Here is a 12018-nt window from a genome sequence, read left to right as displayed (position 1 = left end):
ATATCTGGTGAATGAATACATGGAGAAATATTCAAATACAATAGCAATAAACAGAAAAATGAAAATTAAAATAAGGTACTTTTTTTTTTTGAGATGGGGTCTCGCTCTGTCACACAGGCTAGAGGGCAGTGGCACAATCTTGGCTCACTGCAACCTCTGCCTCCTCAGTTCAGGTGATTCTCCTGCCTCAGCCTCCCTCAGCCTCCTGAGTAGCTGGGATTATAGGCGCCCACCACCACGCCCAGCTAATTTTTGTATTTTTAGCAGAGACAGGGTTTCACCATGTTGGTCAGGCTGGTCTCAAACTCCTGACCTTGGAATCCGCCTGCCTCAGCCTCCCAAAGTGCTGGGATTACAGGCGTGAGCTACCGCATCAAGCCAAATAAGGTACCTTTTTAAACAAATTAGTTTGAAAATTATAGTAACTAATACCAATTATAAACTTATAAGTAAAATAGCAATAATAAACTGAAACTCTTCAGCAGATCAAGTTTACTAATCTTGAAAATTGTAACTCACACTAGGTGACAACACAAAGTTGTGTTCTAATATATGATGGGCGGTGTTCTAAAGAGACATAAAATAATGGGCAACATGTGTAATAAGCCATAAAACTATTTATGACTTTGATTCTATTTGGGAGAAAATATATCACACATGTTTAAAAATATCTTATCCACATTCGAAAATAATTCCAGGCTGGACATGGCTCACACATGTAATCCCGCACTTTGGGAAGCCGAGGTGGACGGATCACTTGAGGCCAGGAGTTTGAGGCCAGCCTGGCCAACATGGTGAAACCTCATCTTTAGAAAAAAAACACACAAAAATTAGCCGAGCATGGTGGCAGGCACCTGTAATCCCAGCTATTTGGGTGGCTGAGGCACGAGAATCGCTTGAACCCGCGTGGCAGAGGTTGCAGTGAGCTGAGATTGTGCCCCTATACTCCAGCATGGGCAACACAGTGAGACTCTGTCTCAAAAAAGATAATAATTCCAAACACTAAAATAAAGTGAAATATATGAAGTTGTTCCCTAGAATATCATTTGTAAAGGCAAAAAAGTAGAGGTAATTTAAATATCTAGCAGTAATGAAGCCAAGTTCAAACACATGAGCTACAACTAGTTGAACATTTTTTCTCTGTAAATTAAGAGAAGAATGATTTCATACTTACCACTGTACCAAGAAACTGAATGCTCATGTTTCCACCTGCTTCTCGAGAAAGACACTAAAAAACAAACAAGAGATATAAAATGAACTCATATCCACACAGCTTGTATGTAATGTTCACGATAGCCAAAAAACCCAAATGTCCATCAACTGATGGATGGGTAAACAAAATATAGTATAGCCATACAGTGGAATATTATTTGGCCATAAAAAGGAATGAAGTACTGATACATGCTACAATAGAAGTCGGTCACCAAGGATCATGCATTATATGATTCCACTTAATAAGAGATGTCCAGAATAGTAAAATCCATGGAGATGGAAGGTAGATTGGTAGATGCCTCCAAGAGGAGGGCTGGGAGGACATGGAGATGACTGCTAATTGGTGTGGGGTTTCTCAAGGGTATAAACATGGTCTAAAATTGACTGTGGTGGTGGTGGAACACCCCTGTGAATTGACTACAAACCACTAAACTGTAACTTTAAATGGGTGAATTGTATGGTGTGTGAATTATATCTCAATAAAATAGTTATAGAAAATGAATTAGCATTTGTTTAAAACAACAATGCAATTCTATGTCCAGAGAGTAGTGAAAGAAATAACCTCTTTATTATTCATTTATTTATAAATAAAATTTGTTTACAGCAAATATATCACTTGCATATATCTTGTTTGAATTTTAATTAAAAGTAAATACTATGACTATTAAAATTTTAGTTAAAAGTAAATACTACTGCTACTAAAAATGGGTGACTAAGTAGTACACTGGAAGCTGACTACACTGTGAGATAATTCTCACCTACAAAACTGGTCTGTTGGGCCAGGCGCTGTGGCTCATGCCTGTAATTCCAGCACTCTGGGAGGCTGAGGCAGGCGGATCACGAGGTCAGGAATTCAAGACCAGCCTGGCCAATATGGTGAAACCCCGTCTTTACTAAAAATACAAAAATTAGCCAGGCGTGGTGGTGCACGCCTGTAGTCCCAGCTACTCCGGAGGCCAAGGCAGAAGAATTGCTTGGACCCAGGAGGTGGAGGTGAGGTTGTGGTGGGCCAAGATCCTGCCACTGCACTCCAGCCTGGATGACAGTGAGACTCCGTCTCAAAAAACAAAAAAAAAAAAAAACAAAAAAACTTGCTCTACTTAATCCTAACGTATTACTCAGAATTCTTCCTCTTCTGGCTAATCAGAGGGCTCAGTGACTTCAAAGACTACACACACAAATAAAGCAGTTCTAACTAAGCCAGCATCATTTTTTTAAGTTCCCAGATGTAGAGTATTAGTGGCTTTCACTCAACTACATGCCATGAGCATTACGATACAGATGTATCCTAATTTCATTCCTTTTTACAGAAGTGGAGGTTTACCAACTCTGATCTCTATGATCACAGAAGTAATAGAACCCAGAGAGAACCTCTAGAAATCAAGCTGAGTCCTCGGTTCCTTGACGGAGGGAGGTTAGATCAATAAGAAAGACAGTGGTTTAATGCAAAATGTTTTCCCCTACCTGCAAATATTGCCAAGTAAATTGACACAATGGTAATCTAGATAGCATACTTAAGGCAGTGTGGTATAGAATAGAAAAAAAATCAGTATGGGAGCATTTTGACCCATGTCACTTCTTTCTTTTTTTTTTTTTTGGAGACAGAGTTTCATTCTTGTCACCCAGGCTGGAGCGCAATGGCACGATCTCGACTCACAGCAACCTCTGCCTCCCAGGTTCAAGTGTTTCTCCTGCCTCAGCTTCCTGAGTAGCTGGGATTACAGGCACCTGCCACCACATCTGCCTAATTTTTGTATTTTTAGTAGAGACAGGGTTTCACCATGTTGGCCAGGCTGGTCTCGAACTCCTGGCCTCAGCTCCCAAAAGTGCTGGGATTACAGGTATGAGCCACCATGCCCAACCAACCCATTTCACATCTTTTTTTTTGAGACAAAGTTTCACTCTGTTACCCAGGCTGGAGTGCAGTGGCATGATCTCGGCTCACTGCAACCTCTGCCTCCTGGGTTCAAGCGATTCTCCGGCCTCAGTCTCCCAAGTAGCTGGGACTATAGGCATCTCCCACCATGCCCGGCTAATTTTTTGTATTTTTAGTAGAGATGGGGTTATGCCATGTTGGCCAGGCTGGTCTCGAACTCCTGACCTCATAACCCGCTCCCTCAACCTCCCAAAGCGCTGGGATTACAGGTGTGAGCCACCGCGCCCAGCCAACCCATTTTACTTCTAAGAATTTATCCTGAGGAAAAAATGTAAGGATAGGCAGAAAAATAAAGCTGAACAAATATCACAGTGTAGTTTATAGAACTGAACAATGGCAAGCAATGTAAATGACTGGGAAAGACACTAGCTAAGTAAATTGTGGTATATATCCAGCCTGCCATTTAAAAAGTTTCAAGATATGAAAAACGCTTACAGTATATTTCTAAGGGCAAGAAGAACAAAACAATATGTTCAGAATAAGCCTTGTAAAAAATTATGTTACAGAAAAATTCTAGAATTAGTGCACATAAAACTTATTTCTAGGCAAAAATATTAGTTGACTCTCGTTTTCACTTATCTGTTTTTCCTATTCTTTTATATGCACATGTTGAACTTAATAAAGGCAAAAAAAGACAGAAAACAAAATGGAATAAAATAGACTCCTTTCCTGTGTCTTAGGGAGACTCAATTAAGAACGGAGGGTTGATTCCTAGGTTTTGACACTGGCATTTCTACGTTGGTCATCCATCTAATCATCCATCTACCTCTCAACTGTGTTGGGCACTGCTGGCTGAATTAAGACCCACCTTCCAAGAGACTAAGGAAAAGACAGCAGAATTATTGGGAAAATAAGTATAATTCAATACGATAAATGCATAGTACAAAATGTACAAAGTATTATGGGATAAGAGGACAGACCGACTAAATGAGCAGAAAGGTTAATAAGGAAGACATTAGATAGGTTAAGACAGACATTAAAGCTGGATATTTAAAAACAAACAGGGGCAGGGTGCGGTGGCTCATGCCTGTAATCCCAGCACTTTGGGAGGCTGAGGTGGGTGGATCATTTGAGGTAGGAGTTTGAGACCAGCCTGCCCAACATGGTGTCTCTACTAAAAATATAAAAATTAGCAGGGCATGGTGGCAGCTGCCTGTAGTCCCAGCTACTTGGGAGCCTGAGGCAGGAGAATCACTTGAACCTGGGAGTTGGAGGTTGCAGTGAGCCGACTGTGCCAAAGCACTCCAGCCTGGGCACCACAGCATGACTCTGTTCCAAAAAAACAAAGAAAAGAAAAGAAAGAAAGAAAACACGAACAAGATTCAGCCATTATGGAAAACAGTACGGAGGTTTCTCAAAATATTAAAAATAGAACTACCATATGATCCAACAATCCCACTACTGCATATATATCCAAAGGAAAGAAATCAGTTATGTCAAGGAGATATCAGCATCCCCATGTTTATTGTAGCACTATTCATGATGGCCAAGATAGGGAATCAACCTAAGTGTCCATCCATGGACCAACGGATACAGAGAATGTGGTATATATGCACAATGGAATATTATTTAGACTTAAAAAAGAAAATCCTGCCATTTGCAACAACATGGATGAACCCGGAAGACATTACATTAAGTAAAATAAGCCAGGTACATACAGAAAGACATACCATATGACCTCACTGACATGAAGAATCTGAAAACGTCAAACTCATAGAGTAGAAAATAGAATGGTGGTTGGGGGCGGGGGGTTGAGGAAATATTAATCAAAACCCACAAAATTTCAGTTATAAAGGAGAAATAGGTACAAGAAAGCTATTCTACAATATAGTAACTACAGTTAATGACGACGTATTATTAATATATTCTTGAAATTTTCTGAGTATATTTAAGTGTACCTCACATACAGAATAAGTATATGAGGTAATACATATATGTTAATTAGCTCGATTTAGCCATCCCACAGTGTATCCACTGTTTGAAGTGTGTACTTCAAAACATGTTGTACATGTGCGAAAGTTTGAAAGTTTATCTCCTCCAAACCTCATGTTGAAATGTGATCCCCAGTGTTGGAGGTGGGGCCTAATGGGGGTGTGTGGATCACTGGGAAGGATCCCTCATGAATAGATTAATGCCCTCTTTGAGGGCGAGTTCAAGCTCTTAGTTCCTGAGAAAGCTGGTTGTTAAAAAGAGCCTGGCACCTCCCTCCCTTCTCTCTCACTCTGTGACCTCCACACACACCAGCTCCCCTTTGCCTTCTACCATGAATAAAAGCAGCCTGAGGTCCTCATCAGATGCCTAATCCTCAACTTTTCCAGACATCAGAATCACGAGCCAAATAAACTTTTTCTCTTTATAAATTATCCAGTCTCGGGTATTCCTTTGTAGCAACACAAAAGACACTACTAAGACAGGATGACAAATATATGCAACTTTAATTTATCAATTAAAAACCAAATTACAAATTTTAAAAATGAGCAGGAATTTTCCAAAAGAAAACTGAAAAACAGCTGGGAACGGTGGCTCACACCTATAATCCCAGCACTTTGGGAGACCGAGGTGGGCAGATTGCTTGAGGTCAGAAGTTCAAAACCACCAGGTGCAGTGGCTCACGCCTGTAATCCCAGCACTTTGGGAGGCCAAGGTGGGCGGATCACCAGGTCAGGAGATCGAGACCATCCTGGCTAACATGGTGAAACCCCATCTCTACTAAAAATACAAAAATTAGCTGGGCATGGTGGCGGGCACCTGTAGTCCCAGCTACTCGGGAGGCTGAGGCAGGAGAATGGCGTGAACCCGGGAGGCGGAGCTTGCAGTGAGCCGAGATCGCATCACTGCACTCCAGCCTGGGTGACAGGGCGAGACTCCATCTCAAAAAAAAAAAAAAAAAAAAAAGGTTGTTCAAAACCAGCCTGGCCAACATGGTGAAATCCCGTCTCTTCTAAATATACAAAAATTAGCCGGGCGTGGTGGTGGCACTTGTAATCCAAGCTACTCAAGAGGCTGAGGCAGGAGAATCGCTTGAACCCGGGAGGCGGAGGTTGCAGTGAGCCAAGATTGCACCACCACTGCACTCCAGCCTGGGAGACAGAGTGAGACACCGTCTCAAAAAAAAAAAAAAAAAAAAAAAAATTGTGGGCTGATGAGACAGTTAACAAAAATTTCAGATTAAGGGATGGCACGATGGCATGGCGAGTTTAGGGAATGTTAAGCAGTTCAGTGTGGCCAGAAATAGGGTTGGATGAAGGTGGAAGTGGCAAGAAAGGAAACCAGGAAGGAATTATAAACCCAGGTCAGATCTTGTACAAAGAGAGCTCATACCTGACAAAGTTCTTACACTTAAGAACTGGAGTGTGACACGCTCATGTTTTAGAAAGACGGTGGTCTGAGGTCATGCTGAAGATACATAGAATGGGGAAGGACGAGGCTAGGAGGCCGAGTAAAACACCACTACAATCATTCAGTTAGGAGCCTGATGTGCTAAGCAGCCACAACAGAAGAACTAAGTCTGATTCAGACCTAGGACCTTAGGATGGGGAGAGCAAACAGACCTGAAAGATGATCTCAATTTTGCTCTACAGATGAGGAATCTAAGGCACAGGAATATAAAAAGTAATTTGGCTACCTGCAACTCTGCACGAAAAATTTTAATCTTGGTCCTGAGATTAAAAAAAAAAAATCACAATAACCTACTGAACTGCTGCGTGGCAAGAAAGTCTGTGCATTCAGCTTCATATGACAAAAACTGCAAAAGCAGCTATAGATGGCAGACAAAAATGAATGAATGTGGCTATGTAACTGCTTATCATCAATAAGATCTGAATGTAACATCATACTTCTCATGGGTCATGAAACATTGATTTTTTTTTTTTTTTTGACAGTGTCTCATGCTGTCACCCAGGCTGGAGTGCAGTGGCATGGTCACAGCTCTCCACAGCAACTGCCTGGACTCCAGCGATTCTCCCACCTCAACCTCCCAAGCAGCTGGACCCACAGGCATGCACCACTGTACCCAGCCAATTTTTAAAAAAATTATTTGTAGAGATAAGGTCTCACTATGTTGCCCAGGCTGGATGAAACATTCTTCTTTAACTTTCTCCCTCAACTATTTAAAAATGTAATAACCACTCAAGTTGTGAGCCCCATAGAAACAGGCGGTGCCTCCTGGTCTAAGCCACCAGTACCTCTCACCTGAGGTCTGCAATGGTCAAATCAATGATTTCTCTGTCTCTACCCCAAGGCCTGCAATGATTTTAAAAATCACATCACATCACTCTCCTACCCAAACCCTCCAAACGCTCCACAACATGAATAGAAAGAAACAAAACAAACAGTTCTTTAGCCCCTAGATGGTCTGGTTCTGTCTTCCTCGTTCCACTCTCCCCAACTGGCCTTCACACAAAACAAGCTTGTCCCGTTTCAGAGCCTCTGCTTTGCCCCTTCTGCTACCTGGGACTTCCTTCCCCCAGACTTCTGCACGTCTGCCCCCTCCTCTTCGTAGGTCTCGGCTCAGTGTTAGCTATTCAGAGAGGACTTCCTAGCCATCCTTGCTAAAGCTGCCTTCTCTAGTGACTTTCTATCAATTTCATAGTCTTCATCCAACTTCTTAGTACTAAAATCACCTTATTTAGGTATTTACATGTTTAGTATCTACTTCCCCCTGCTGGAAGGTAAGTCTTGTTCCTTGTTCTATTTGCAGTGTCTAGAACACTGCCTAGGCCATACTGGGCGTTCCCTTCTATGTAGGAGACACTAAAACAATATCATCATTCCTTTGGCTGACACTACAAAGGTTAGATTCATTCCCAGGCAAATAGAAGTAATTTTGCATTATGTAAAATGGAAACAAATTTTCACATTAAAAACAAACTGTATCAATGAATGTGTGACCATAGGTAAAAGCACCAATAAGCTGTCCTTAACATTGCATTCAATTTAAAGCAGGTCACAATTACATATATAATGACTGTCACCTTTTTTTCACCACACTCCCACAGTTTGTAAAGGAAGGAAGGAAGGAAGGACAGACCAGGTGTGGTGGCTCACGCCTGTAATCCCAACACTTTGGGAGGTCAAGGAAGGCGGATCACTTGAGCCCAGGAGTTTGAGACCAGCCTAGCCAACATGGTGAAATCCTGCCTCCACCAAAAATACAAAAATTGGCCGGGCATGGTGGCACGCGCCTGTAATCCCAGCCACTCAGGAGGCTAAGGCAGGAGAATCGCTTAAACCTGGGAGGCGGAGGTTGCAGTGAGCCGAGATCATGCCATTGCACTACAGCCTGAGTGACAGAGCAAGACTCTGTCTCAAAAAGAAAAAAAAAAAAAAGAAAAGAAAAAAGAAAAAGAAAAGATTGATGTAAGGAAAAACAGAAATAAAATTTTACTCAAAACTGGAATTTATTTCAATCTTCCCTAACAGGAAGATATACTTTTCCTAGAGCCTAGGATTAAGATAATTCAGTTTTAGAATCCACAAAAAAAAAAGCATTCAATGCCTATCATGAGTCTAATGCATGCCAAAACAAATATGAACTGACCACTTGATATGCTAATAGCAAAATTCTTCATAAAAATTAAGACTTGTATTTGATGAAATATATCCACGCTTATTAAAATATTTTCTCCAAATATTTCATCCCTTTTCCTATTTTAAATGGCACTCCAAAGCCAGATAAAAATGTTCTCCTTTTCTTATTTTGATAGTCTGCTCCAACGTTTACAAAATATATTCCTTTTTATTTCTTTAAAAAATACTTTAGAAGATTTTGTTAACAAAATGACTTCAACATTTGTTAGAATCAAATTCATACAAAATTAGCAAAGTTATTCACACAGAGGCAAAAACATTTGCAAAACAATAAATCAAATGTTCCAAAAATACCTTCCTAGGATAATAAAATCAGAGGTAATTTCACCTTTAAAAATAATGTCACTGAACAGTAAGAGGAAGAAATAGTAATAGTTTTCTCTTTCCCCTCACTGATTTCCAACTTGATAATATGTTTTAAAGGCCATTACTGTGGGATTTGTCTTATCGGTCTCCAGTGCAGCTGTTTGTATTATTTTCCACATTTACTACAATCAGCGTTTATACTACTCAAAATTCTCTTCCTCAGGCAGCAACGAAAATATAATTTTCTAGTTAACAGAAGAGGAGAAAAGCTTGTATGTGTGGGGGTGTGGGAAGGGGAAGTTCAGAAAGACATTTTCCCATTCGGTTAAATTTTAAAAGCAACTCCAAATTATAAAACCCAGAAAACTGCTAAGCTTCTAGGACTACATTACAAAAGCAGGTAGCCTCGCATCAAAATTAATATTTTATACCATAGCTGTAAATACATCCCAGCTGTTAAACTGCCTGGAAATATTTTAAAGCAGAGTCAACAGAGTTATTTCTGTTCTACTGGTGAGCTTGTTTCTAAGATGTGTAGCTGTATTGATATGTCAGGAATGTAAAAAGGATATGGTTAATAATTACTCTTTCATTTCCTACTTCATTCGAAAAAAAAATACCAACCTCTACTTATTCTAAGTTATATATTTATGTATCCTATATATCCTGAGAGTGTCGTGTCACATGTAATGATTCTAGAGAAATCACATGTGTAAAGTACAAAATAATAATGACTTCAAAGAGATGGGGGTGGGGGGAACATTTTTAAAACCTGTAAAACATTTTAGGACTGAAAACATAAGACAATTACTTCCCAATTCATTTGTGTACCAGCAAAGTACAGGCAAAAATGTACGCCGCTTTATTTTTCTAATTAAAATATTAATTTTACTATCTATAAACAGTTATTAGGATTAAAACTAAAGTTTATTCTTGGAGGGTGTGGGAGCTACTTTAATCTAAAAAAAACTGAAAAGAAAACATTTTTAACTTCCTCTCAAGTAGATATGAAAATCAACAATTTATTTTCTTCAAAACTGAAATTTAAGGTTACAATTTTAAAATTGATTCAAATTCTGTGTGGACAAGCATTTGTATATATACTACAGATAGTTTCACAATCTGCAAACAGAATAACATCTCGTCCATCATACTCATGTGCTTGTGTAATATTTTATATTACACAGGCCCACTGGGCATTTTAAGTTATCATGTTTTATATATATATATAATTTAATACTCTAGTCATTTCACAAGTAATCCATTTAATCTGGTATTCTTCAGTAAATAACATGAGATTCATGTGACACTATTCCAAATTTGTCGGCTTTAACATAGAAAATTAGTTCCACTTAGCTGAATATCAAAGACCTATTCAATATAGAATGCAGTGGTGCTACAATCAGCTCTGCACTGTTATTTATAATAAATTTATCTTCTCTTGAAAATATTTGAGCAAGAATATGAGAAATAGAAAGAAAAAAGTCTTCAAAGGTACAGCATGAATAGCTTCACATCACACAAATGCAGAAATTGTTAGACCTTAGCAGGATCTCAAGATATTTTCAAAAGTATTTAGCTACTCCTCAGGCCTGAAGGCAACCTGCTGTGAGCAGGTGGATAGAAGAAATCACGCCATACAAAGAAACAGGCCAACAGCAGTTAGTCGGCTCTGCTTGCAAATGTTCAAACAACGTGACTATGCAAAATGAAAATCTAGTATGTAAAACGCTAACGACAAACAATACATTAAATCCCGGTACACAAATTACACTGTAAGAAATAGAGAACAGCAAAATTGAAGAACTTCTTTCAAGGTCAAAAAAATTACTTCACAGGAATATACACATAGTAAAAAAATAAAATAAAATAAAAAACTTCTACTCATCCAGCAGGTTCCACACTACAAAGGTTCTGGGGTTTGTGAGGAAAACAGAGAGTGAGCTCACCATGGCCAGGACACAGCGAATCTTCTGTTTGTTTCATCACTTTAATTATATGCCACAGGCAGGAAATCATTCCATGTTTTAAAAATGGCTGTAATTTTTTAAATCTTCTAATGGGAAATTTAAAAAGTTTGTCAGCTAGATGATAAATTCATCTTCTGTTTAAAAATAAATTCAACTCATCTATTCCGAATTTTAAGAGATAAAAACCAAAACTGTGGTTGACATTAAGAGGGAATACTTTAAAAACCATTATGTAGAGTTTTCTCTATCTGTAAACACTCTCTGGTTTACAAAAAATTTTGCCTGTGAGTGGTCTAACCCAGTAACCACTAGCTACACGTAGCTACTGAGAACTTGAAATATGACTGGTGTGACTGAGGAGTTAAATTTTCAATTGTATTTAATGTTAATTTTAAAACTGAAGCAGTGTAATTTTCTGTTAAACCCAACTCCATTGTTTTGGTAGGACTACATTCCACTCTGACCGTTCCATTGTTTAAGATACTGTTGTATTAATGCCAATGTCTATGTTGTTTCTGGTATCACATTAGTAATTTTTAAAAGTCTTTCATGTTGAAACGACAACATTTGGGGTATTATTCTGTGAAAGGGCCATAAATGCAAAGCAGCCCCCAAATGCGGAGGGAGCCAAGAAACCAAAGAATAAGGCAAAGAAACTCAATTTGTTGGTAAAGGGTGTTTTCTTGGGGGAACTTACAGACAGACGCGTGATCTCGGATGGCTGCAAGACAGGTATAACCCACACTGCTACTGGCCAGACCCAGAGCTTATATGCCACAGGGAAGGGGTGTACGTGCTCTACAGAGGCAATTAAAGGCATCCTCCAGAACAGGTGAGAATGCTATGTGCGTCACTGCCTATAATTTGTGTGGTAAGATCAAGGCTGCTTTGTTCTTACACCAAAAACAGTAAATAAAATCGGAATCAGGAGGCATTCACGAGACTGGGGCTAATGAGAAATCAACATGGCTTTGCTGGGAGTGGTGGCTCAGGCCTATAATCCGA

At 39.4% G+C, this 12018-nt stretch overlaps 1 protein-coding gene across 6 annotated transcripts in view; it reads right to left on the bottom strand.

Annotated features, from left to right (window-relative positions):
• Nucleotides 1-12018, bottom strand: part of PCCA (propionyl-CoA carboxylase subunit alpha) — a 456523-nt gene that overhangs the window by 84199 nt on the left and 360306 nt on the right. For all 6 annotated transcript variants that reach the window (XM_019039752.4, XM_055360016.2, XM_004054694.5 and 3 more), the window contains one exon: nt 1175-1228. In XM_019039752.4, coding sequence (XP_018895297.3) covers nt 1175-1228 — 54 coding nt within the window. The remainder of the gene's footprint in view (nt 1-1174; nt 1229-12018) is intronic.

The sequence above is a fragment of the Gorilla gorilla genome, chromosome 14 (genome assembly GCF_029281585.2).
Source record: "Gorilla gorilla gorilla isolate KB3781 chromosome 14, NHGRI_mGorGor1-v2.1_pri, whole genome shotgun sequence".
NCBI classification, from domain to species: domain Eukaryota; kingdom Metazoa; phylum Chordata; class Mammalia; order Primates; family Hominidae; genus Gorilla; species Gorilla gorilla.
The sequence above is the reverse complement of the archived record's forward strand: the minus strand, read 5'-3'. Positions and strand labels throughout refer to the sequence as shown.